General features: G+C 47.1%; 4 protein-coding genes across 4 annotated transcripts in view; 2 read left to right on the forward strand and 2 right to left on the reverse strand.

Moving 5' to 3' along the window:
• LOC311341747 (uncharacterized protein) overlaps nucleotides 1-25,000 on the reverse strand; it is a gene marked incomplete at its 5' end in the record, with an annotated part of 386,212 nt that overhangs the window by 181,600 nt on the left and 179,612 nt on the right.
• Nucleotides 1-25,000, forward strand: part of LOC311341753 (uncharacterized protein) — a 361,346-nt gene that overhangs the window by 148,806 nt on the left and 187,540 nt on the right. The gene's annotated exons all lie outside the window — the stretch shown is intronic.
• Nucleotides 1,946-9,177, reverse strand: LOC311342344 (inositol-tetrakisphosphate 1-kinase-like; the record flags this gene model as incomplete). The annotated part of the gene is made up of 10 exons (XM_084467193.1): nucleotides 1,946-2,259; nucleotides 2,605-2,776; nucleotides 3,470-3,537; nucleotides 4,476-4,641; nucleotides 5,014-5,054; nucleotides 5,276-5,377; nucleotides 7,081-7,198; nucleotides 8,007-8,129; nucleotides 8,857-8,881; nucleotides 9,092-9,177. 10 exons carry the CDS (start codon nucleotides 9,175-9,177, stop codon nucleotides 1,946-1,948), a joined length of 1,215 nt encoding a protein of 404 aa, XP_084323319.1.
• On the forward strand, nucleotides 9,469-14,820 carry LOC311341789 (proteasome subunit alpha type-6-like). Its single transcript, XM_084466601.1, has 7 exons — nucleotides 9,469-9,783; nucleotides 10,036-10,130; nucleotides 10,866-10,947; nucleotides 11,359-11,514; nucleotides 12,291-12,469; nucleotides 13,276-13,370; nucleotides 14,586-14,820. Exons 1-7 carry the CDS (start codon nucleotides 9,708-9,710, stop codon nucleotides 14,641-14,643), a joined length of 741 nt encoding a protein of 246 aa, XP_084322727.1. The 5' UTR covers nucleotides 9,469-9,707; the 3' UTR covers nucleotides 14,644-14,820.

Here is a 25,000-nt window from a genome sequence, read left to right on the forward strand (position 1 = left end):
AGAGAGAGAGAGAGAGAGAGAGAGAGAGAGAGAGAGAGAGAGAGAGAGAGAGAGCGTCAGCTGGTCAGCCTGACCTCGTAGAGTCAAAGGGCTGATGGGAAATTGTATTAACCTGATGCCTGATTCCAAACGCCTGGACGTCATGCGCTAATAGCTTAATAAGGTTGCAACGTGTCACTTCAGGTTTTCAGCTAGCTTTGCACTCTTTCTACGAACAAGCCACGGAGCACCAGAGAGGCGAGGGGAGGCACTGGAGCCATTTTGCTGTCATTTAACAATGACAACGGAAACAATTGGCAAATTGCACCAATGACTGTTACATCACCACGTGCGTGGGTGTCCCTCTATGTGAAAGCTCGGAGCATTGTTGCCCGTCTAAGCCAAGGTCAAATGTAAATAGGATGCAACAGTGCCCCCAGGTGGACATTTGTTGGGACTTCACTTCACTGCACAGGAAAGGAACAACACTAGCATTGGAGGGCCGCAATACCGTCTGCAATAAGATGTATTGACACGTGAATGCAATAATCAGCCAAATACATCACACATATTCGGTGTATTTTAATATGTAACCACATTGCGTCATATGGTATTCTAAATATAATATATTTTCTATAAAAACTAGATTAGTGCACAATGCACATTTGTGTATTGGACACAGAAAAAAAGTTACTTTGCGGCTTGTATTAATACATGGTTATGAAAAGGTTTTGATCGGTAACGCGTTTCACTATTCCTCTTCCAAAGATCATCAGATATTTGTTCATTCAGGATAAACCTCGGAACTACTGGAATTAATGTAAAGTGTATTTAGTTTTTTTTTTTTTCCCCACACAAATCTGCAAAACTGTTTCAAATATTTTCACAAACCAGCAACAAAATACTGTAAAGGAAATGTCGAGTGGACGAGTTGAGGGTATAGAGGACATTTAAAAAATAAAATAAGAAAACTATTTAAAAAAAAAACATTGCAATATCACTGGCCCATGTGAGTGCTGTAATTTGTGCCTGTTGTCTATTCCTCTATGCTGCTTGTTAATAAACACACATTGTGAATTACTTCTTTGTATCATCTGTAAGGTGCGGTGAAAACAATCCACGGAACCAATTAGTATACTTTATATAATAATATAATTAGTATACTTTAGTTCTGTAAACACATTAAGGGTAATGTCCGTGTCGACGGACGACCGAGGGCGTGTCTGACGTATGGGGGGACGCGATCTGATCCACAATGACCCACAATGCATTTCGAGGGCGCCCCCATGCAAAGTCATTAGCCGTTTCTCAATACCAAGTGCGCGGACTACGTACTCGCGGACTTGGAAATACGTACTTGGCAAGTCCGGACTTTCAAGTACAGACTTCCGAGAACGCGAGTACGCACTCTGCAATTGGAACAGCAGCGGACTCGATGATGCATTCTGGGATATTTAACGGTCCCAAGTCCACACGAGTCACCTCCGATGCATCCTCGGTGGAACGGCCTCATCGAGAACACATCGAGAACACTTCCGGGTTTTACGACAGTACTTGCGTACTCGCGTACTTGGAATTGGTACAGTGCTTGGGCTACCACTGATGACGTTTATCGAGAACGCAAGTACACGAGAACACACAAGAACGCAAATTGAGAAACGGCTATTGAGATCCGTCGACGGACGTGTGCAGTGTGAACGCGGCGTTACGCGTGTGAGAGAGAGAGAGAGAGAGAGGGGGGTTGTGTCCGGGACGTGATTGTGTTCCCTCCTCTGTGAGGAGTGTGTGAGTGGACAGGGACGGGTACACAGGTGACTGCAACAACCTAATCAGGGTTATTGATAAGCTCTAATTGGTGCCAGGTGAGGCCGTACCAGCGAGCTCACCAGCGACCTCACCGGGCACACAGCGGCGGTACCTAGCCGTTTGGCCACACACAGGCTATCCCTACGGCCCCTCAAGAGACTCAGGCGTGATGTTGGGAACCAGCAGCAGCACCAGACTCTGAGGCAGGCCGCTGGTCTGAGGCAGGCCGCTGGTCTGAGGCAGGCCGCTGGTCTGAGGCAGGCCGCTGGTCTGAGTCACGCCGCTGGTCTGAGGCAGGCCGCTGGTCTGAGGCAGGCCGCTGGTCTGAGGCAGGCCGCTGGTCTGAGTCACGCCGCTGGTCTGAGTCACGCCGCTGGTCTGAGGCAGGCCGCTGGTCTGAGCCAGGCCGCTGGTCCAATACTTTGTTGATGTGGTCCAGAAGGGAGGAGAAAAACTGGGGGACCCCCTCATAGCCTGAAAGAAAAACAGGGAAGAGTCATGGTGTGTGTGTGTGTGTGTGTGTGTGTGTGTGTGTGTGTGTGTGTGTGCATGCGTGTGTGCGTGCGTGTGTGCGTGCGTGCATGTGACTGTGTGTGTGTATGCGTGTGCGTGCCTGCCTGCCTGCCTGCCTGTGTGCGTGCGTGTGTGCGTGCATGTGTGCGTGCGTGCGTGCGTGCGTGCGTGCGTGCGTGCTCGCGTGCGTGCATGTGACTGTGTGTGTGTGTGTGCGTGTGCGTGCCTGCCTGCCTGCATGCATGCGTGCGTGCTCGTACGTGCGTGCGTGCGTGCGTGCGTACCGTACGTGCGCGTTAAACCTACCCGGGAAGACGTTGATGTCGATGGCGGTGAGCGTGTGCGTGCGTATGTCGACGATGACGTCCACGCCGAACAGCGCCATGCCCAGCTGGGCCCGCAGCTCCTGGACCAGCGCCGCCATGGCCTCTGAGCTGGGCGGCGGCGGCGGCGGCAGGCAGGGCGTCTGCTCGTCTAGCTGAGGACCACCACACGCGCGCAAAAGGGGACGTAATCACACACACACACACCGGGTGTGTGAGTGGTGATCAGACGTTTACGAGCCGTTTTGAAAATCCGCACCCTCTTCTGACGTCACAGGTGGGTCGTGCGTCCACCTGTGATGTGTGACGGGACAGATGAGCTGAACGTTCGCTACGGTCACGCCGGGGTAAGGCCGGTGGACTGATCTATCACAGCGCACATCACAGGTGGACACGCCCACCTGGGATGTCGGAAGAGGGGCGGATTTTCAAAACGGCTCGTGACGGCCGATCGCTCTCACAGCTGGTGGCGCGTCATGGGGACCTTTAACGCTCACATGAGTTCAGCCAACCCAGCTATGAACTACGCCACTGAGTGGAGTACTTTTTAGTTTTTGTCTTTTTTGTTCAAGTTATTTTGGAGCCCTTTTAAAAACAAACAACAGCTGAACCAAAGCGCTGTACCATTCAACCGTCTAGTTACAAAACAAACAACATGAAATAGACTAAGCACAAAAAAGGACACACTAGACAATAATAAGACTTATGTGGAGTTAAATGCAAGAGAATATAATCTTTCAGGAGGGATTTGAGGGATTTCACACAGTAGCGCGTGGTGGATATATGATAGTACGTATGATACATGACATGATATCGAGAGCGATATCCCGCACCACCGCTACACTGACCGCTGTGAGGTGGGAGCTGGACTCGGGCTTGGACACCTCGTGGCTGTTGAAGAAGATGGTCCTCCTGTCTGGAGATCCCCGGCCAACAAAAGGAAGAACCAAGAGTCAGAATCAACGGGAACCAGACGTTGGGGCTTGGCGGGCTGACGCGGGGGCCCTCGGTGTGGCTCCAGGGGGCCCCGGGCGTCAGGGATACACGTACCGTTCAGAAAGTTTGGGGTCACCCAGAAAATGTCATGATTTCCATGAAAACTCGAATCATCAATTCGCCTTTTAACGCGATGAGCTCAGCGATGTAGCGTTAAGAACACAGGAGTGACGGTGGCTGTAATGAATGGGCCTCTGTGCACCTGTGGAGATATTACATAAAGGTTCAGCCGTTTCCAGCTGGAATGGTCCACATGTTCCGCATTAACAACGTCTCGACTGTATTTCTCTGATTCATTTAATGTTTGCCGTCACTGGAAAGAAAAAGTGCTTTTCTTTCCAGTGACGGCATTAAAAAATAAGGACATTTCTAAGTGACCCCACACGAGACCTGGGCGATGAGGCTGAAAGACATATCACGATATGACTTGATTGTATTGATCGATATCGCTAACTATTGATCATTTTAATGACCTAAAAAGACCAGGAATCACCATGGTGGATTTAAACACTTCTGGTTAACACTTAACATGACCCTCCACTGTTCTTCATTGATAAATACTCCAACGTCGACACAACGACGAAAAACACTCAAATATCGTAAATAAGTACGGAACCGTGTTTGTGTAACAAACCCAGCTGCTCGATTCGGCGGTCCAGTCTCTTATCGATATATACATATTGAACATGTTTTAAATCGATATTGATCAAAAGTCCACCACGATGCGACCATTTATCGTTTTATCGCCCAGGCGGGGCGGGCGGGCCTAGCGCCACACTGACGAACGCTAGCGTACACCTCCGCGCCTGTGGAGCGGCGGGTGGCGTGCGGCGTGCGGCGGGCGGCGTGAGGACTGACCGCAGGGCCCCGGGGGGAAGTTCTTGAGCGAGGGTCTCTCCACGCAGAAGTGGCGGTCGCCCACCACAAACACCTTGTGCAGCACGGCGCCGTGGCTCACGAAGCTCTGCAGCACGCAGGGGGGCCGCACGGCCGGCAGACCACCGGCGCCGAAGATCAGAGACATCTGGGACGCCCAACAACAACAACAACAACAACAACAACAACAACAACAACAACAACAGCATCAGCAGGAGAAGGAGGAGGAGGAGTGAGGAGGAGTGAGGGGGTGAACTACTCATGAACTCATGAACCCTGAACCACCCACTCATCTGTGGATCAACACAACAGAGACATAACCATAAGACATAACCTATGTTTGATAACGGCAGATGAAAAGTAAACATATGAACGAATGAAAGACAGGGACAAAGAAAACATGCGTTTTAAACGATTTGATAAATTGAAATATATATATATATATATATATATATATATATATATAAATTTCTATAATATAGATAAACATAGTAGGTAAGACGTGTTAACAGGGACTGACCTCATGGGACAGTGAGCCATGGGCCACTCTGGTTTTACAGACTGGAGGAAAAACAAAGATATTCATATTAATAACATTAAAGGGCAAGCGCACAATAAAATAATAGGAAAAACACCTGGTACTATTTTGCACCAATCAAAAAAAACAGGCGAAACAATAGCCTGTGTTCCAGGTGAAACAATAACATGTTTCAGGTGAAACAATAACATGTTGTGAAACAATAACAAATAACATGTTTTTTTTAACATGTTTTCCTACTGACTGAGGGGGAAGCTCAGGCCCTGCTCCTCCATGGCCGTCTGTACGGCGGCCATGTCCCCGGGGCCGTGGATGGCCAGGTACGGCGGGCTGCAGATACGCCAGTCTGACAGGAACCACCAACAACAACACAACACACACAGTCAACACAGAAACACACCGTCACACACACACACACACACAAAATGAAGACACATGCAGGGTGAATGGAAATCGGGCTCAGTCATCTGTTTCCTAAGATGAGGCGTTTCCGAAGATGTTCTGATGATTCTGCATGGTTTGCATTTCTCGGAAATGCAAACCGCAGACTCACTGTGAAGCAGCGCATCTTCAACTACAGGCTGTCACATCTACAGGCTGTCACAGGCTCGGACGGTTGTGGAAAATGCATTTGGAGTCATGGCGAGCCGCGTGCCAACCCCCATCAACGTCAAAGACATAAAGTCAAAGTGGAGCACATGGTCCTGGCTCGCTGTGCTCAGCATAACTGTCTACAGAGTGGGGGCAGTGATGTACACATTGGCAGACGTTGTACACCAGGAGGTAGACCAGATGGAGACATCGTTCCGGGAAGATGGAGGAGGCGAGACCCTGCCCTACAACAAGCCCCTCTCTGCCACGAAACCACCAGCGCAGAAGCAAGGGCCACACAGATTAGGGATGAACTAGGTTGTTATTTCATGTCTGATACTGGTGCGGTGCCTTTTCGATGGGGCAAGATATAGATATAGAAGATATAGAACAGAACTGTGTGTAAAGGAGGATAACACCAAGTCCCCCATAATGTTATGTTAATGTTGGTTCTATGAAAGATTAAGATGTGAATGGAGGACCAGACGACCAGGCTGGCAGTGGTCACAATGACGTCCATAGACAACACGGACTGGCCCTAATATGAGCAGTTCCTGGCCCATTATATAAGACAATAGTAGTGTGAAGTACCCTGGCATAGTTGTATTCCCGTGTAGACTATGCTGAAACGGGGTGAAGTTGACACAGCAGCAAGAGCTTCTTGCTGAAAATGTTATGTTACAGTGGATAATGGATTGTGTTTAACCAACAAGTGCGAGAGTAGACAAATAAAGGGACATTCGCTTTTCCAAAGATAGGCTTTTATTATAAGAAGCAAAAGTATAAAAGGTCTGCGACAAGTTCAGATTCATGGATGTCTCCTTTAAGTGGCCTGGGATTGTACCTATGCACAAAAGTTTTTGCTAATTCAAAGTTCAAAGCTCATACTTCCAGACCGGCAAGATCCCTGCTCTGGAAGAGATTGTGGACGACGTGGAGCCATACCGATTTTCCTTCTTGGCGCCTCCAGCCTACCCGCTGCTGCCTTACTCGAAGGAATATTCCAGCTGTGGCTCCACACCTCAAGAACAATATTTTGTGCTATGCACGCGTGGTCATTGAGTGTGCTGTTGGTCGCCTCAAGGCCAGACTCGCTGCACTGGAGAAGGCCTATGGACATCAATTTGCGATTTGTGACAGTGGAGGGGAACTGAAAGAACTGATTCCTGGAAAATAATGGACTGCATTTATATAGCGCATTTTTTGTAACCAGTGGCCACCCAAAGCGCTTTACAATATTGCCTGACATTCACCCATTCATACACACATTCACACACCGACGGCGGCGTCAGCCATGCAAGGCGACAGCCAGCTCATTGGGAGCAGTTAGGGTTAGGTGCCTTGCTCAGGGACACCTCGACACTCAGCTAGGAGGAGCCGGGGATCGAACCAGCAACCAAAAATAACCATTTTGCCCATGCCTAGCGTGTGTTGCCCCTGACGTCGTCGGCCGTGTACCTCTGAGGGAGTTGTGCAGCTGGCTCATGATGCGGTAAGAGGCGAAGCGGTCCAGGAGACGCGTCATGGCGGGCAGCGGGTCCAGGAGAACGGTGCCGGGATGAGCCGACACGTAACTCTACAGAGAGAGAGAGAGGGGGAGGGAGAGAGAGGGAGAGAGGGAGGGGGAGGGGGGGAGAGAGGGGGGGAGAGAGGGAGAGAGAGAGAGAGAGAGGGGGGGGGGGAGAGAGAGAGGGGGGGGAGAGAGAGAGAGAGAAAGAGAGCGGGGGAGAGAGAGAGAGAGAGAAAGAGAGAGAGAGGGGGGGGAGAGATAGAGAGAGAGGGGGAGAGAGAGAAAGAGAGAAAGAGAGAGAGGGGGGGGAGAGAGAGAGATAAAGAGAGAGAGGGGGGAGAGGGGGGGAGAGAGAGAGAGAGAGAGAGAGAGAGAGAGAGAGAGAGAGAGAGAGAGAGAGAGAGAGAGAGAGAGAGAGTATTAAGAGGGTAGACAGAGAGCAGGAACAGCTACCAAAAGTGATGAAGTTTTCAAACATGTCCTCCGCGTTTTTTCTACATTTTTTACATCCGGCCACTGGGGGTTTAGGGGGGTGGGCTTGCAAGGGGCAAATTTCAGGATATGTTGTTCACACATACAGGAGAATAGCAGGACTTACGCGTATGTGTGAAAGCAGGGTAAAGGGTAAGTGTGAAAAAAAAACCAAGGATGTTGTAGAAGGACTAGGATGAATACCCCATGAAAACCATGGAAAAAGTGTTACTGTCGGTCGATATCATATCTAAGTATTAACTATTAACTATTAACATATTATCTTCTGAGATTAATTTGTGTTCAGACACGTTGTTTGGAGAACACGTCATGTTTCTGAAGTGCCCTCCATTGGTTCCCCTTCAAATTATTATTATTATTTTTTTTGAAACAGTGGTCAGACCTGGAAGTTGGCAAGGAGGTGCTGAGACTGTTGGTGGCGCTCGGACTCCACGATGACGTCAGACAGCTTGTGGACGATGACGTCGAAGGGCCCCTGGGGGGCCAGCGGCTGGCCGAGATCAATCTGTGGACACGCGCGCGTCTTTTACCACCAAGAGGTCAGACGTGGTACTGCATGGACACGTTTTTATTGTTAATCTTTTTTTTTTTAATTAAAAGTCGTATAATGTTACATTTGCTGCAATGTGTTTCATAACAATACGTTTTCTTGTAAAAAAAAAAAAAAAAGACCTAATAAATAACCCCCAAAAAATAATTTTATTCATGTAGGTCTTCCCTAATGAGTTTGCCCCAGATTAACCCTGTTTGAAAATAGTGATTTATAGTGGAGGATTAAGGTCTGCATCATGAATGGCTCCATCACTTCAACATGTCAAAGGTTTGACAAGCGATGACCAGCAGGTGTCTCCTGGTTTGCGGGTGGTGGCTACAGGTGGTTGTGACACACACTGACAATGTCTGAGACACCTGTAAATGACATCCGTGTGCGTGCGTGTGCGTGTGCGTGTGTGTGTGTGTGTGTGTGTGTGTGTGTGTGTGTGTGTGTGCTTGTTGCCATTTCCTGAACTTACTGAAACTACACACAAACGTTATGTTTACAATATTTACTGAGTGATGATGAGTAGATTAGATGTTCAATATATGTTAACGTTATTTATTCACAACCATTTTTGCAAACAATCTCACGCACAACAAAGTAGCCTAATGTTAATCGTGTTCATCTTTAGCTATTAATAAGTAACAATCCTGGTCTTTTTTAAATAAACTAAATGGTAAAATCCTCACCCTACCTCCACCACCTCGACTCCGTGACCCCTGCAGAAAATCAGATTTACATTTATTTACATTTATACATTTTATATTAACCGTGAATGACCATACAATTAAACTTTCACTGACTGGAGTCGGTTTAATTCCAAAAAGGTGCTAGCACTAAGGTAAGGCAGCATGCCAACATCACTGAAACAATTCCGGGAGATTTCCCACCAACGACATTTAGTAAATAAAATGAAGAGCGAAACTTACGCACACATCTCAGAAAAAGCTGCGAGGTTCATCCTCCTCCGTTTCTTGTCGCTGAGACAAAAGCCTACTCTACTGCGGGCTGACATTTAACCCACAGAGACAGGTGGATGCTGATCTCTCCTCCTTCTCTCTCTCTCTCAGACTAGTGGGACGTGTAGAGGAAAAAAGCACGATCCATCCCAGCCTGCTGCCCCAAATCCCAGCTACGACACCCACGCAGTAGGCGGTAGGCCCCCCTGTGGCCTGCGTAAAGTCTCCACTTTACAGTTTTGTGAAAGTCAGGCGTCATCTGACTGATGACGCGACGCGACTTCACCCATTGCTGCTCCCCGATTGGCTGCGCCCATCCTCGGGTTCACTTAAAAACCGAAAGAGAAAGTAAAGAAAGTGCGTGGTTTCGAAAGTTGAACAACGTCGCTGCTGTTCGAAGTGATCTATTTAGCAGCTTTTTTTCCGCTTAACCTGCAAAGGAAACGAGTCACGTGAGCGTACAGTGTTGTTGACTTTTTTAATACCCGCAGGTAGGCTACAGGTGTGATCGGGGTTTTCTCCAAGCTGCGCGCAGTTAGCCGAGCGGGTTCGTCTAAGGTCGCCTCCGTCCCCAGACACAACAGAGATGTCTCGCGGTTCAAGCCCGGGCTTCGACAGACACATCACCATCTTTTCGCCCGATGGTCGCCTCTACCAAGTCGGTGAGACGTTTCTAGAATTTGCCAAAGATCCATCTTGATTATACTACATCTTTTCAAAGTGTGTAGGCCTGTGGTTGGACGACGCGAGTGGGTGTGACGGCCAGTAAACACCTGTATTAGTGCTATTCTGCAATTGTCAATGGAGAACTGCCAAAGTCAACATTCATACTACTGTCATTCTATTATATTCAGTGTTTGTGTGTGTGTGTGTGTGTGCGTGCGTGCGTGTGTGCGTGTGCGTGTGTGTTATAGAATATGCATTCAAAGCCATCATCCATAGTGGTTTAACTACGGTTGGAGTCCGGGGTGAAGACTGTGCTGTGGTGGTCACACAGAAAAAAGTACCGGTAAGATATCAGAACACACACACACACACACACACACACACACACACACACACACACACACACACACACACACGGGTCAAATTCAAAGCTGGGTGGCAAGTGAAGCCTGACTGCGTTGTTGTGATGCCAAGATTCTGCTGACTTCATTAGTCATGGATACACATGTATGTACCCCAAAAATGCTTACGTTTGAATGAAGCAATTATTCATCATGTATAAATCCTCACAATTCCGAACTATATCATTCATTATCCTCATCATCCCTACCATCGCAGTGACCTCAGGTAGGCCTGGGCGATATGACCGAGAGACTTATCACGATATAACTTGATCATATTGATCGATAACGATAACTATTGATCATTCTGATGACCTAAAAAATACTAGGAATTACCATGCTGGATTTAAACACTTCTGTTTAACACTTAACATGACCGTCCACTGTTCTTCATTGATAAACACTCCAACGTCGACACGACGACGAAAAACACTCAAATATTGTAAATAAGTACGGAACCGTGTTTGTGTAACAAACCCAGCTGCTAGATTCGGTGGTCCAGTCTCTTATCGATATATATTGAACATGTTCTATATTGATATTGATCAAAAATCAGGATACGATCATCCATTGTTTTATTGCCCAGGCAGTAGCACCAGGATTCATTCGCAGAGAGATGTGTGTGTGTCTGTAAAAGGATTGGGTCAACGTGTGGGATGGCTTCTCTTCCGCTGCAGGACAAGCTGCTGGACGCGTCCACCATGACCAACATGTTCGGGCTGACCTCGCGCATCGGCTGCGTGATGACGGGCCACGGAGGTAAACCACGCTTCACCACCACAACACGCCCTGCACTCATGCTTAGCTCTGCTAAACCCAATGCAGCCAGGCCTGTGTCTTGTGTATGTTAAACGATCTTAAACGATAAAAAACAAACTTTAACAGTGATCAGTGTTTGTGTTGTATGCATATATATTAATATTTATGCTTGCGTATTGTTTTTCTGTACGTGATTAATAATAATGAAAAAAACTAAGAGTGCTACAGAACCAACGTTAGTTCCGTCCGTTTAATTCTTGTTTATTTGAAATGGGGAAAAAATGTTAACGGTCCAAATGTTAAAAATCGACTTTGACCCTCGGGAACGAATAAACGAATAATCGAATATTCTGACCCATCCCTACTCTCGTCCCCCCCCCCCCCTCCCCGCCCCCCCGACCCCCCCCCCAGCGGACAGCCGGTCCCAGGTCCACCGCGCCCGCGTGGAGGCGGGCGAGTGGAAGTACAAGTTCGGCTACGAGATCCACGCGGACGTCCTGTGCCGACGCGTGGCTGACATCTCCCAGGTGTACACGCAGAACGCCGAGATGAGGCCCCTGGGCTGCTGTGAGTCACCCCCCTCCCCCGCCCCCCCCCTCCTCGTCCCCATCGCTCCGTCGCTCTGCCGTCGAGAACGATTCAATAATGTATGAACGAGTAGATACCATGAACACCGTTACCTTAGTTAACAGGAGCGCTGTAAGCACATTACCATTTGTAGATGAGCACCAGACCATGAGTTAACTGCTGATTGTTAGTTAAATGCTGATTACTGCATTAATTAATGTTAATTAATGGCTAATTAATGTTCCCTTAGTGTAAAGTGTTACCAATGTATATATTTACATTTACATTTAGCAGACGCTTTTATCCAAAGCGACTTACAATGAGTACTTCATAAGTCATAAGAAGTGAAACAATATATCGCCGTCGGTACAGTAACCACACCACAGGTGCAAATGAGCTGTTTAGCTAACCCTGGTATAGAACCTGTTCTACACATGGTCCCTGTTAACAACAAAACCCAGTAAAGACGTTCATAGAACCAAGTGCAAGAACTGACAATCGCCAGGCCGACCCCATTCCCCGTATACAGCGGTGATAGCTAGCTACTGCAGATGCTACACAAATAAGTACTATGAATTAATACAACGCACACTAAGTGCGTACATTAAGTGCGTTCATTAAGTGTGTGATTCCCTTTGAAAGGCGCTCTCCCTCTTTCCCTCTCCCCCTCTCTCTCTATGCCTTCCCCCTTCTCTCTCTCTCTCTCTGTCTCTCTATCCCCCCCTGCCCCTCTCTTCCACCCTCCCCCTCCCCCCCCCCCCCCCCCCCCACCCCAGGCATGATGCTGGTGTCCATAGACCCCCAGCAGGGCCCCGTGCTGTACAAGGTGGACCCGGCGGGCTACTACTGTGGCTTCAGGGGCATCGCGGTGGGGCCCAAGCACGTGGAGGCCAACAGCTACCTGGAGAAGAAGCTGAAGAAGAAGCCCCAGCTGAGCCAAGAGAGGACCATACAGGTGTGTAGTGGTGGAGTCAAGAGAGGACCGTACAGGTGTGTAGTGGTGGAGCCAAGAGAGGACCATACAGGTGTGTAGTGGTGGAGCCAAGAGAGGACCATACAGGTGTGTAGTGGTGGTGGAGTCAAGAGAGGACCATACAGGTGTGTAGTGGTGGTGGAGTCAAGAGAGGACCATACAGGTGTGTGTAGTGGTGGTGGAGTCAAGAGAGGACCGTACAGGTGTGTAGTGGTGGTCCGCTGGTAGTCAGGTAGTCCCCCCCCCCGCATGGACTCACTCACACACACACACACACACACACACACACACACACACACACACACACACACACACACACACACACACACACACACACTCACTATTTAACAGGCTTTGAGTGCCTTTGAGAAGCACTGTATGAATGCACTGACTCGTTCCTTCTATTCATATAGTTATTATCTGCCCCGCCCCGTGACATAACGACATCAGGAATGGGGCGTTTCAGCCCAGATGTTTGACGGACAGACAAGCCAACCAGTCGCTACAGGCCACTGGGCAGGCTGGTGGATGCGTCCCGCAGACATCTAGGTGGACGCGCCCACATGCGATGTCATTATGTCACCACGCACGGCAGGTTCTGGCTTTAATCCCACTCACACCTGGTGGTAAAGTAGGGGCCTTTCAATGATAATAATAATAATGTGTTAAATACTTGACTAAAATGGATCCCTTTGGCCTTCCACATGGGACAGCAGTGGGCTGTCCTTTACTTCTGAAGGGTGAGTCCCACTCAGTATAATAATAATGTAACGCCTCTCCTCCCTCAGCTGTGTATCTCCTGCCTGTCCTCTGTCCTCTCCACGGACTTCAAGGCCACTGACTTGGAGGTGGGCTTGGTCAGCAAAGAGCAGACTAAGTTCAGGTAACCTGAAGCCGCCTCTTAGACCCTCAGAATGCCGTCAGTGCTTCTGTACAACGGGCCTTATGCCGCTTTTCCACCGACATTATCAGCTCCGTCTTGGTCTTCTGATACAGAGCTCTGATGAACGAGCTCTGACTTGTTAAAAAGGAAATGAACTGTCACGCTTGGAATTACGGGTCGGAGATCTGAAATCTCAGACTTGTCCGACTTAACAATGTCGAATTGATGTCGAAATTATGTGTTTGTTGACGTTGAACGCATAGTTTGATGTGTAATTATGCATATGCGTTTATTTATTTTATATTTCACTCTGATTATAGCAATATGTGACACTTAAAGGTCCCGTGACACGCCACCAGGTGTGGGTGTGATTAGCCGTTACAAGCCGTTTTGGAAATCTGGCTCTTGACATGACATCACAGGTGGACGTGTCCACCTAGATGTGTGACGGGATAGATGAGCAACGTTTGCTCCAGTCCACTGGGCAGGCTGGTGGACTGATCTATCACAGCGCACATCTAGGTGGACACCACCCACCTGTGATCAGAAGAGCCAGATTTCCAAAACGGCTTGTAACTAATCGGCTAATCACACTCACACCTGGTGGCACGTCATGGGACCTTGAAAAGCCGTTTTAAAGATGAAATGAGCTAGCCAGTGTTCATAGCGAGATGGCGGCGAGGTGAATCAAGGCCCGTGACTTCAGCTCACAGAACAGCCTCCTCAGTCAGAGCCACCGATTATTGGAATAGTCTGCCCAACGAAGTAAGGGAATGGAACGGCCCTTCAACTTTTAAAAACAAACTTAAAGTTTGGATTAGGGGAAATCAAATATGTAACCATATACCAAATGCTTAAATCCATGCCAATAATTAAATATTTTTCTTTCTGTAGTCATACTGTATCCTTACTGTGTGTTGCTAAATTGATATGTGGCGGGTGTAGTGTGAGGCGTGCAATGTCAGCATCTGTTGGACGGTGTGTTTATATCGTTTTTTAATTTCTGTTTTTATCTTTTATCAGTTATTGTATTTTAGGTTGCCTTTTAAGATCTGGCTATAGGGACAACAGATGGCTAGGGACTAGCATTTGCAGCTAACTCTTAACGCTTATTGACAGCAAGCTACTTGTTTGTCAATCAATGAGCATTGTCCCCATCAACTTAATAAATCAATTAAATTAAAGAGCCTGTCCCGTGCCCCCCCCCCCCGACAGCACCCTGACGGAGGCCGAGATCGAGGCTCACCTGGTGGCCATAGCCGAGCGGGAGTAGACCGCCACCACCGCACCGCCACCACCTCCGGGCCGGCGCTCCAGCGACCGGTGGTTTTATATCGTGTGCTCCGTCTAGACCAGCTGACCGGCCGTGTCCTCCCTCAGGCACTCCTCCGTCTGCAGAAGAGACCTTCAACCGTGTACGCATCGTTGCTGAATAAAGTTTTTAACGAAATGTCTGCGTTCTGTGGGGAGTTTTGTTTGATTTCCGTTTTCGTATTGGATGAATGAAACGGGTTATCTTTTTGAAATGTGAACCAACTGGGATCGTAGAGGATTTTAATTATCATTGCAAATCAATGAAAGCGTCGTGCGTTTTGTATTGTGATTTCTCGACCATGATGTCGGACTAATTATTTAGATGGAGCCGAGCTGAAACGTTGAGGGACAAATAGGGTCGATTTCCTGTTGACCTTGGCTGCAAGCCTTTTTGAGCGTTTTGTCTTCGTGAACATAGACATCTTATAAGTAGACGCAGCATCGACCGCTACTGCCTACTGGCGCTGACGAGACGCGGGGCCGCCATCTTGGAGTGGTGATCCGCTCCACTCAGTGTAATTCATTTGGCAGGAGCAATGAACTGTCAGCGCATTTAATTAATCTTACCTCAATGAATACCACTGATTTTCACGCGTTTTTTTGTCATACGTGTAGCTATGATAAAGGACACATGTTTTGGCGTGTTTCATTATTCATAGTTGGCTTAACAGTAATAGAATATTCTTATATGCTATAAGTGACCAGACGTCCGAGATCAAAACTGGGAATATAATCCCAGAGAAAGGGAAAAAAACGGTCAGCTATTTTTAAGTAGAAGAAACAATATGATTAGGTTATATATACATATACGTATATCCTACATAAACAATGTATGAATACATTAGATATCTTAGGGACTTATAGACTATCTCTGTTGCTGCAGCAGCAGATTTTATTCTGTCTTGACACTTTGTATTGATATTTTGTATTACATTCTTCCCTTAAATTATGTAGAATTCAGCAAGATTAAAAGTGCAAATATATCAATAAAAATTTGTAATTATACACAAGTTAACATTCAAGTCAATTTTATTTATAGAGCGCCAAAACATTACACGTCTCACGGCGCTTTACAAAGTATTGAACATTCAGAGAGAGCCCATGAGTAACAGGGGCGAGGAAAAACTCCCTAGAATTGGAGATACATATAGGAAGAAACCTCGAGCAGATCCATGACTCGAGGGCCTGACCCATCTGCTTAGGGTCAGTTACAGGGCAGTGAGGTTTGTATACATGATAAATGAATAGGTTAGTTAGGTGTAGAGAATAGAACATGGTGTTTAGAGCCACCTGGGGTGTATGTTACAAAGAGGTGGGATGGTTACCTAACCAGTATGATAATGCATGAATCCCATTTAGTGTCAGAAAGTTCAAATAGTCTAGTGTAGGGATGAATTGTCATAGGGATTAGGAATTGTCATAGGGCAGTAGTGGATCGCTAGGCAGCGCAGGAATCCGGTCAAGGGGACAGCAACAGGCGATGGTAGGGCAGTCATAGGGATGGGACTTCAGGTGCGACATTTCATGATGGTTAGTATTAAGTGTATCAATGGTACTATATAGTGTTACACTATAGAGAGAAAAGGCAAGAAATGTTATATATTGATAATATGATTTATCAAGTCTCAGTTCATAGCCGGGTGAACACAGTAGTTCAACAGTAATCCCAAAAAATACCCCATTCCAGTTGTCAGGTAAGTGTGGCAGGACCTTTTCCTGTTTATCACACATTTCACGAAGGTGGGCTACACAAAATTGGGTTGGAAAGCTAGACTAGCTATACTGTATAGCCACTGTCCATCTGATTGTCTAGTTAGCTAATATCATCATACATGCTTTTACTGGCGTGATATTCGCTGCTATGGTTAAGGTTAGGGATAAGGGTGAGGATGAGGATAAGGGTGAGGATTAGGGTAAGGGTATAGAGGGGGAGGTTAGGGTATAGGGGAGGGAGGTTGGGAGAGGATATGGGAGGGGGGACAGGGGAGGGGGGACAGGGGAGGTTAGGATATAGGGGAGGGGAGAGGTAACCTTACCTCATTAGGGTAACATGCATGTGTATAATAAAAATTACCATACAACAAGCCACACAACCAGGTCATTTTAAATGATTTTATATCATAAAACATCAGTATACATTTCAACATCTGTGCGCACAGTGAAACATTAAAAAAAACAATGGTTCATCGTGAGACCATCTGACCCTAACTCTGTCCCTAACACTGAACCATGAGGAACCCGCGAAGGAACCCTTGAGAAACAAGGACCCCTTGACAACCCGTGACTTAAGTCACGTCCTGCGAGGTAGAAGTTGCATCTGAAGTCTCCACCGTCCAGCTCCGACGAGGCGCCGTCAGTGGGTCACTGAAATGTTGCAAGAGGAAAAACACAAATCGTTAGCCTCGTAGCATAATCTATGTTGCTAGCCATAGGCCAACAATGTCAATGAGGCTACCAATGTCGATTACGCTATGAGGCTACCATGTTGATTACACTATGGGGCTACCAATGTCAATTATGCTACAATACCCATTATGCTATGAAGCTAACGATATCCATTATGCTATGAAGCTAACTATATCCATTATGCTATGAAGCTAACTATATCCATTATGCTAGGAGGCTAACCAGATTCCGGGTCTCCCTCCAGATAGGTGGCTCCTCCTCCATAATTTTGTCCATGATTTTTTTAGTTTATATAATTTGTGTTGAAGAAAATACTTTTGTTTTGAGAATTCTACACTAGAAACACAGTGGTAGTAGTTTATTATTCTTTGGACACCTTGTTTAAATCAAATCAAATTTTAAACTTCAACGTGAAACATGCACACACTTGGGAATTTGTAATTCAGGAATATAGTAACATTCTGTGAATTTAACAGCATAGCTTTGGTGGTGAAACGATGTAAAAAAAACAAAAACCTGTTGGTATTAACCTTCCAAAGACTTGGAGCAGTCCCATCGTAGTCCTCGTCTCGCTCCTGGTGGGTCGTCAGCTTAATCTGTTCACAATACAAACACACATTAAAAGGGTGATGTTACGTTACCAAGTGTGACCAGCGGTTACGTTTTAGTGTCCACCTTGATGTATGCTGGATAAACTATAGTAGTAGCAGCTGATGTGACCTTAATTACTTCAAATCACAGCTTTGGCTAAAATTCACAGAATGAAAAATCGGAAGGAAAAACTAATGAAGACCTTCTACGATCGTTTGAAATAATTAAAAAGAACCTCCAGGTGTCAAGTGTTTGGTTATGGTTACCCTCCGGTCCACAGCCTCCGGTCCAGCCTGGTGCCCCATTCCTGGTCCAGGGGGATCTGGATACCCTCTGGTCCAGCCTGGTGCCCCATTCCTGGTCCAGGGGATCTGGATACCCTCTGGTCCAGCCTGGTACGCCATGCCTGGTCCAGGGGGATCTGGATACCCTCTGGTCCAGCCTGGTGCCCCATTCCTGGTCCAGGGGGATCTGGATACCCTCTGGTCCAGCCTGGTACGCCATGCCTGGTCTAGGGGATCTAGTTACCCTACATTATAATTAAGTGCAAGAAAAGCACTAGACACATCCACATAATAATAATAATAATATAATAATAATAATAATAATTATTATTATCCACCCTGGTGACCCATACCTGGTCCAGTGGGATCTGGTCACCTGCTGGTCCTCAGCCTCTGGTCCACCGTGGTCCAGGAGATCCTGTGAAGTCAGACAGCATCTTTATAGACCCGTGCACATCGTGGTCTCGAATCTAACTACCAACCCCCCCGCAGGAGCCCCTTACCTTGAGCTAGAACGACGATGGAGATCTTGGGTGCTTTGGTCGTCTTGTTGCAAAATACAGCCAACAGACTTACCTTGAGCAGATCTAGTAGTTTGTTGCTGTTGGTTCATGTACAAATAATTGACTATACATTTCATATCCCCCCCATTTAGCAAATAATTCCCACCCATAAACAAGGCTGACAGCAGTACAAAATAACAAACTGTTCTCATGCCTTTTGTCTACTTCCTTACTACTCTCTAAAACATCGCATGCACATCGCAAGAGTGTTGCCTTAATGATCAGGGTGTGATCTGAGTGACCAGAGATGCATTCTGGGATACTGTGCCATCTGACGCCTACAGTTCTGTAGAGGTTCCCCCTCAGGAGAAACCAAGTTTTCAAAAGGCTGTCGTGACATCAGTTACATGACCTGGAACGTCCGTCAAGACCGTGACAGGGACTCCCCAAGGAGAAACTCCAAAGGGTAGGACGTGAGGCTCCCCCTCTCGGTGACTAGAATACAACAGCTCTTACAGGAGAGAATCATGGCGCACATTTCAACGTTCCTCTTCATAGACCTTGAAGCCCCAGTGAGGCTTTCTTCACCTCCTCTTCTGAAGAAGAGCACAACTGCAGCTCGACAGGGACGCTAGTTGTGAGGTTTCCAAGATGGTTTCCGATTCAGCCCGAGAAAGACTTGGATCTCAGGGCAGGAGTACAGGAGATCCAGAGGGCTTGCCAGCAGTCCATCATGTTGAGGTTAGGTAGGGAAGCCACGTTGCAGAATGTTTCATCTTCCATCTTCAGTTAGTTGGTTTGTTTCTCATCCGATTCTGTCCGTTCGGAATGCCGTTAGTCCATCATCCATTGTACCAAGTAGCCATTGTCGCTTCCCATTGTTTGCATGATTCAGTCACACTACAGTCCAAGCTGCATGACACTCAAGTCATCCTGTCCAGTGTGTAGAAGGGTCGAATTGAGATCCAGATGCTAGATCGCTCCAGGCTCTTGCTGTATTGAACACCCACTTTGTTATCCTCTTTGATTTAGGCCACAGACTTGAGTCATCAGAAACATCCGACCAAATGACACTCAAGGGTGTTTCAGGAAGAGTAGCATCCTCCTATAGCTGAAAATTAAAATGTTCAGGTAATACAAGCCAAGTAGAAGTAGAAAAATTTCCCCTCACACATGTGGTGCCCAGTACCAGGTTAAAGATTGCCCCTATCACACTTAGTGCCCCATGCCAGGGCAACAATGGCCCCTCACATGAAGTAGTGCCCCATGACATGCAAAGATTGACCAGTACCAGGTTAAAGATCACACCTCTTTATTTTCAGTTATTAGATTGTGTATTTACACAAACAACGACAATACTCAAAGGAATACAAAGCCAAACGAGAGGAGAGACCAGTGGAGGGTTTGTAGGTCTTTGAGAGAGGAGAGACCAGTGGTGGGTTTGTAGGTCTTTGAGAGAGGAGAGACCAGCGGTGGCTTTGTAGGTCTTTGAGAGACCAGTGGAGGGTTTGACGGAGAGACCAGCGCTGGGTTTGTAGGTCTTTGAGAGACCAGTGGAGGGTTTGACAGAGAGACCAGTGCTGGGTTTGACAGAGAGACCAGTGGAGGTTTTGTAGGTCTTTGAGAGACCAGTGGTGGGTTTGTAGGTCCTTGAGAGAGGAGAGACCAGCGGTGGCTTTGTAGGTCTTTGAGAGACGAGACCAGTGGAGGGTTTGACGGAGAGACCAGCGCTGGGTTTGTAGGTCTTTGAGAGACCAGTGGAGGGTTTGACGGAGAGACCAGTGCTGGGTTTGACGGAGAGACCAGTGGAGGTTTTGTAGGTCTTTGAGAGACCAGTGGTGGGTTTTTAGGTCCTTGAGAGAGGAGAGACCAGCGGAGGTTTTGACAGAGAGACCAGTGCTGGGTTTGTAGGTCTTTGAGAGACGAGATACCAGTGCTGGGTTTGTAGGTCTTTGAGAGACGAGATACCAGTGCTGGGTTTGTAGGTCTTTGCGCCCTGCCCTTCACAAAGAAAAGAGAACTCTTCCCGGGGCTCCCGCCAGCTTCTCTGGGGTCGTTTGCGTTACCGCACTGGACGCCTCGCGGCGCCTATCTCCGCCTCTCCAGATTTGGGAATCTGAACCCGACTCCCTTTCGATCGACCGGGGGCGACGGAGGCCATCGCTCCACAGAGACGAGAGACCAGTGATGGTTTGTAGGTCTTTGAGAGGAGAAACCAGTGGTGGGTTTGTAGGTCTTTGAGAGGAGAAACCAGTGGTGCGTTTGACGGAGAGACCAGTGGTGGGTTTGTAGGTCTTTGAGAGAAGAGAAACCAGTGGTGGGTTTGTAGGTCTTTAAGAAGAGACCAGTGGTGGGTTTGACGGAGAGACCAGCGCTGGGTTTGTAGGTCTATGAGAGAGGAGTGACCAGTGGAGGGTTTGACGGAGAGACCAGTGGTGGGGGGGCTAGGGCTTCAAAGCGTACGGAGGGAAACGTTGGAACGTGCTCCGTGGTTCTCAGGTGCAGGAACCAGGTTGGGTTCTAGTTGCTGAGAGGGACAGCCCTCACATCTCGCCCCCTGGTGTGTCTCCTTGAGGAGTCCCTGTCTCCATCCTGAAGGACGTTCCAGTTCATGTAACTGACGTGACGACGGCCTCTTAAACACTAGGTTCCGCTGAGGGGGAACGTCTACACAACTGAAGGCCTCAAACAGCGCAGAACCCTCGCATGCATCTCTGGTCAGTCAGTCACACACCCTTATCAGTAGGACAACACACATGGGATGTGATGCAATGATGAGGAATGTAGTAGGAAAGTGGACGGATATAGTATCTTCTAGGGACGAATGAGAGGCATGAGAACGGGGGGGGGGGAAGAGAGAGAGAGAGACAGAGACAGAGAGAGAGACAGAGAGAGAGACAGAGGGCCAGAGAGGGCGGGGCAGGGCCAGAGAGGGCGGGGCAGGGCCAGAGAGGGCGGGGCAGGGCCAGAGAGGGGCGGGGCAGGGCCTACGTGGGGCGGGGCAGGGCCTACGTGGGGCGGGGCAGGGCCTACGTGGGGCGGGGCAGGGCCTACGTGGGGCGGGGCAGGGCCTACGTGGGGCGGGGCAGGGCCTACATGGGGCGGGGCGGGGCCTACGTGGGGCGGGGCGGGGCCTACGTGGGGCGGGGCAGGGCCTACGTGGGGCGGGGCAGGGCCTATGTGGGGCGGGGCCTGAGAACCGGTTCAAACTAAACGCTGTCAGCCCACAGCATTAAAAGAAAATGTTGTGACTTACAGTTCAGTTTCTTCTTCTTCGTGGTTCGATCGTGATACTCACAGAATCTGTTTCTTCTTCTTGAGCTGTGAAGGAGAGCAACGAGATTAGTTTTACGGCGTGTGTGTGTGTGTGTGTGTGTGTGTGTGTGTGTGTTTTAATTAGTGATTAATCCAATAAATCAAAATCCAAGTTATTAAAATAAGTTATTTTTCCCATCTAACTACGACGGTAACCGAGTGCGGAGTCATTGTGTGACGTCATGGCCCCGCCCCCCTACGTCTTCCGCCGCCAACTCCGTCATGGAGTCATTGATAAATATCTGCAGCCGCGTCACCCGGCGAAAAATATCAATTAACTCAATTAAAAACAGCTTACGACGACATACATCCAGAACTACTATTATTCAACTTATCAAGTAGGCCTAGAGTAAAAAACAATTAAGATAAATTATAAATAAGTGTCCTACTCACAGCAGGTCCGGATGTAGCGGGCCGTTTTACTTCAAAAAGTGTTCGTTAATTAACCCGACGGTCAACCTGGAAAACAAAGGACCAGACGGATCATTAGTTACTTTTATAACTTCAACCGGACGTTTCTAACCATGTTTCGGTTAAACTACTAGAATAACGTCAATATTAACCGTGTAATGGAGACGGCTCAGCGTCTTTTTCAATCTAACCTGTTTGACGTGGTGGAGCCAACAGCTGACGGAACGCCAGCAGCACAGTGAGGCTCAATGGAGACGCAGCGCGATCCGCACCGAGACCCGCGAAATAATCAGCGAATAATCAGCGGAACTACATGCAGGTGTGTGTGTGTGTGTGTGTGTGTGTGTGTGTGTGTGTGTGTGTGTGTGTGTGTGTGTGTGTGTGTGTGTGTGTGTGTGTGTGTGTGTGTGTGTGTGTGTGTGTGTGTGTGTGTGTGTGTGTGTGTGTGTTGAGCGGGGGTGGGAGTGGGTGGGTGGGTTTGGGTTACAAACTGTGGGTGTGTGTTTGGGTTTGTGTGTTTAAAAGGTGAACGTGGATGAGTGGGAATAAATGGTATATATTATGTGGATGTGTGAGTGTGGTTTAAAACCATATGGAGTAGAGGAATACTGTTACTACCAGGAATTGTATGCTGATTGAAGTATGAAATTACACCGTATGATGGTGTATTTCCTTTTGATGAAAATAATAAAAATAATAAAAAAATAAATGCCTAATGTGTAACATAACTAATTAACTATAACTGTATTGATACAATTACTATTATAGAACATAAAAAAATAGAACACAACGTACTTAACTTAAATATGCAAATTACAACATTTGGGCAAATTATGCAACTATGAAAGTCTTTATAGTTGCGTTTGTTTATTCACAAAATATAAATGCTATAACGGCATAAAAAATAATAAAATCAATCAGCTCAGATATTTATTGTCAAAGTGATGAAGTTATCAAAACGTACAGAAATCCAAATGACACTAAATGTTTCAAATGACATTAATAAAATAATACATTATATTGTTACTTTAATATTCTTATATTGTATATTTGAACAGTGTTCCAATATATTAGTCAAACATTTACATGTATTAAATCTATATCTGTACATATTTTATACAAACAAAAACAAGGCGATGACATTATAGTCATTCATCAAATATCCGTACAGTCACACCCAATTCATAAAGAAGACATTTATTGCCTGTTACACAATGCATGGACAAACAAATAAAAAAAACGAATTGATTGTATTTATTTAATCAAAGGAATCAGTACATTTCCCCCCCCCCCCAAAAAAAAAAAAAAATAGATTGCATTTCATATCAAAATACTAATAATAGTAATTATTCAAATAATAATTATAAATTGAGCTTGTTCTCTTTTAAACGGAGCGGTGTGAACTTCTTGGGAGGGCTAGTGAACATGTGTTGATGACCTTGACCTCTGAGCCTAGGGTCAGCGGGAAGGGCTAGTGAACATGTGTTGATGACCTTGACCTCTCTGAGCCTAGGGTCAGAGGGGAGGGCTAGTGAACATGTGTTGATGACCTTGACCTTTGACCCCGCCTAGGGTCAGAGGGGAGGGCTAGTGAACATGTGTTGATGACCTTGACCTTTGACCCTAGGGTCAGAGGGGAGGGCTAGTGAACATGTGTTGATGACCTTGACCTCTCTGACCCTAGGCTACGGTCACCTGGCTCCTGTCCCTTCGTAGTACGCCTGAAACGGACCAGAACCAACCGTCACCGCTTCAAACCGGATCAATCACACAGGGACCAGAAAGAACGATTCTGACCAATAAACAGCAGGTTACTAACCCAAACAAAAACATTGGTGAACTCTGTGTCCGTGTGTGGAGATTCAGAAAAGTACATTTTGATTGTATGCGCGTATCTCAGCCCAACTTGAAGGACGCTTTGCATGAACGCTTACATGAAGCTAAATGACCAAATGGAAACGTGAAACTAATTGAGCGAATCCAAGACTGATCCCGCCAGACTTACTGGAAAGTTAAATTTGTCTAGACAAAAGGCCATTTACATGGCCTCCGATATATAACCAAACCTGTTAGGCAAATGTGTAGTAAAATGTGTCAGTCAATTAAGGGTAGGGCAAAATTGGTTTTGTGCACATTTTCATGCAGTACTGAGCCAAATAGTATTTATTTGGTATGGAAACGATAACGACCTTGACCGCATGGCTTCTGGACCCACATTATGCCGATATTATTCCTTCTCTGTATCAGTATACTTTCCTGTCTGTCTTCACTGTTCGATCCATAAAAAAAAAATAATAATAACTCATGAATACAGAAATCTAGAAATCAATAACATGTACGCACTCTCAATGTTGTGGGACACTTTGGAAGGAGTAGAGGAATGGGGAATCCATTTTAAACGGCAACATGTAGAAACAGACCTGCATTTGTTCATAAGACACAGCATCCCTGAGGGACGCTTGGTCCATCGTCTCTGAGAACACACAGAATGTACACTTTAAACGATGACACATGTTGTGGGCGTGTGCTGTGCTGGTGCTGCATGTCGCCAGGCAGGACATCTCCCGGAGTGTGTGCGGGCTGGGGGCTGGTCTAGCTAATTAACTAATTGATTGCTTAATGTGCAACAGTTGTGCAGCCCTCCCAGCCCGATCAGACTCAATCAGTGTGGGTCGGGCCAGGTGAGGCTGCCTGAACCAACCCTGGGCCCCGTTTCCCGAAAGCATCGTTAGCCTAAGTGGGTCGTAAAGTTCATCGTACGAGCATCGTAGAGTTTTCAGACCCGTTTCCCGAAAGCATCGTTGCG

Source organism: Micromesistius poutassou (assembly GCF_964030765.1).
Source record: "Micromesistius poutassou genome assembly, chromosome: 4".
Classification (NCBI taxonomy): Eukaryota; Metazoa; Chordata; class Actinopteri; order Gadiformes; family Gadidae; genus Micromesistius; species Micromesistius poutassou.

Bases quoted from the DNA above. Each gene is read 5' to 3' on its own strand.
- LOC311341789 (XM_084466601.1), top strand. From the start codon at position 9,708: ATGTCTCGCGGTTCAAGCCCGGGCTTCGACAGACACATCACCATCTTT. The intron at 9,784-10,035 runs GTGAGACGTTTC...TGTGTGTTATAG, and splicing joins TGGTCGCCTCTACCAAGTCG to AATATGCATTCAAAGCCATC. The intron at 11,515-12,290 runs GTGAGTCACCCC...CCCCCACCCCAG, and splicing joins GATGAGGCCCCTGGGCTGCT to GCATGATGCTGGTGTCCATA.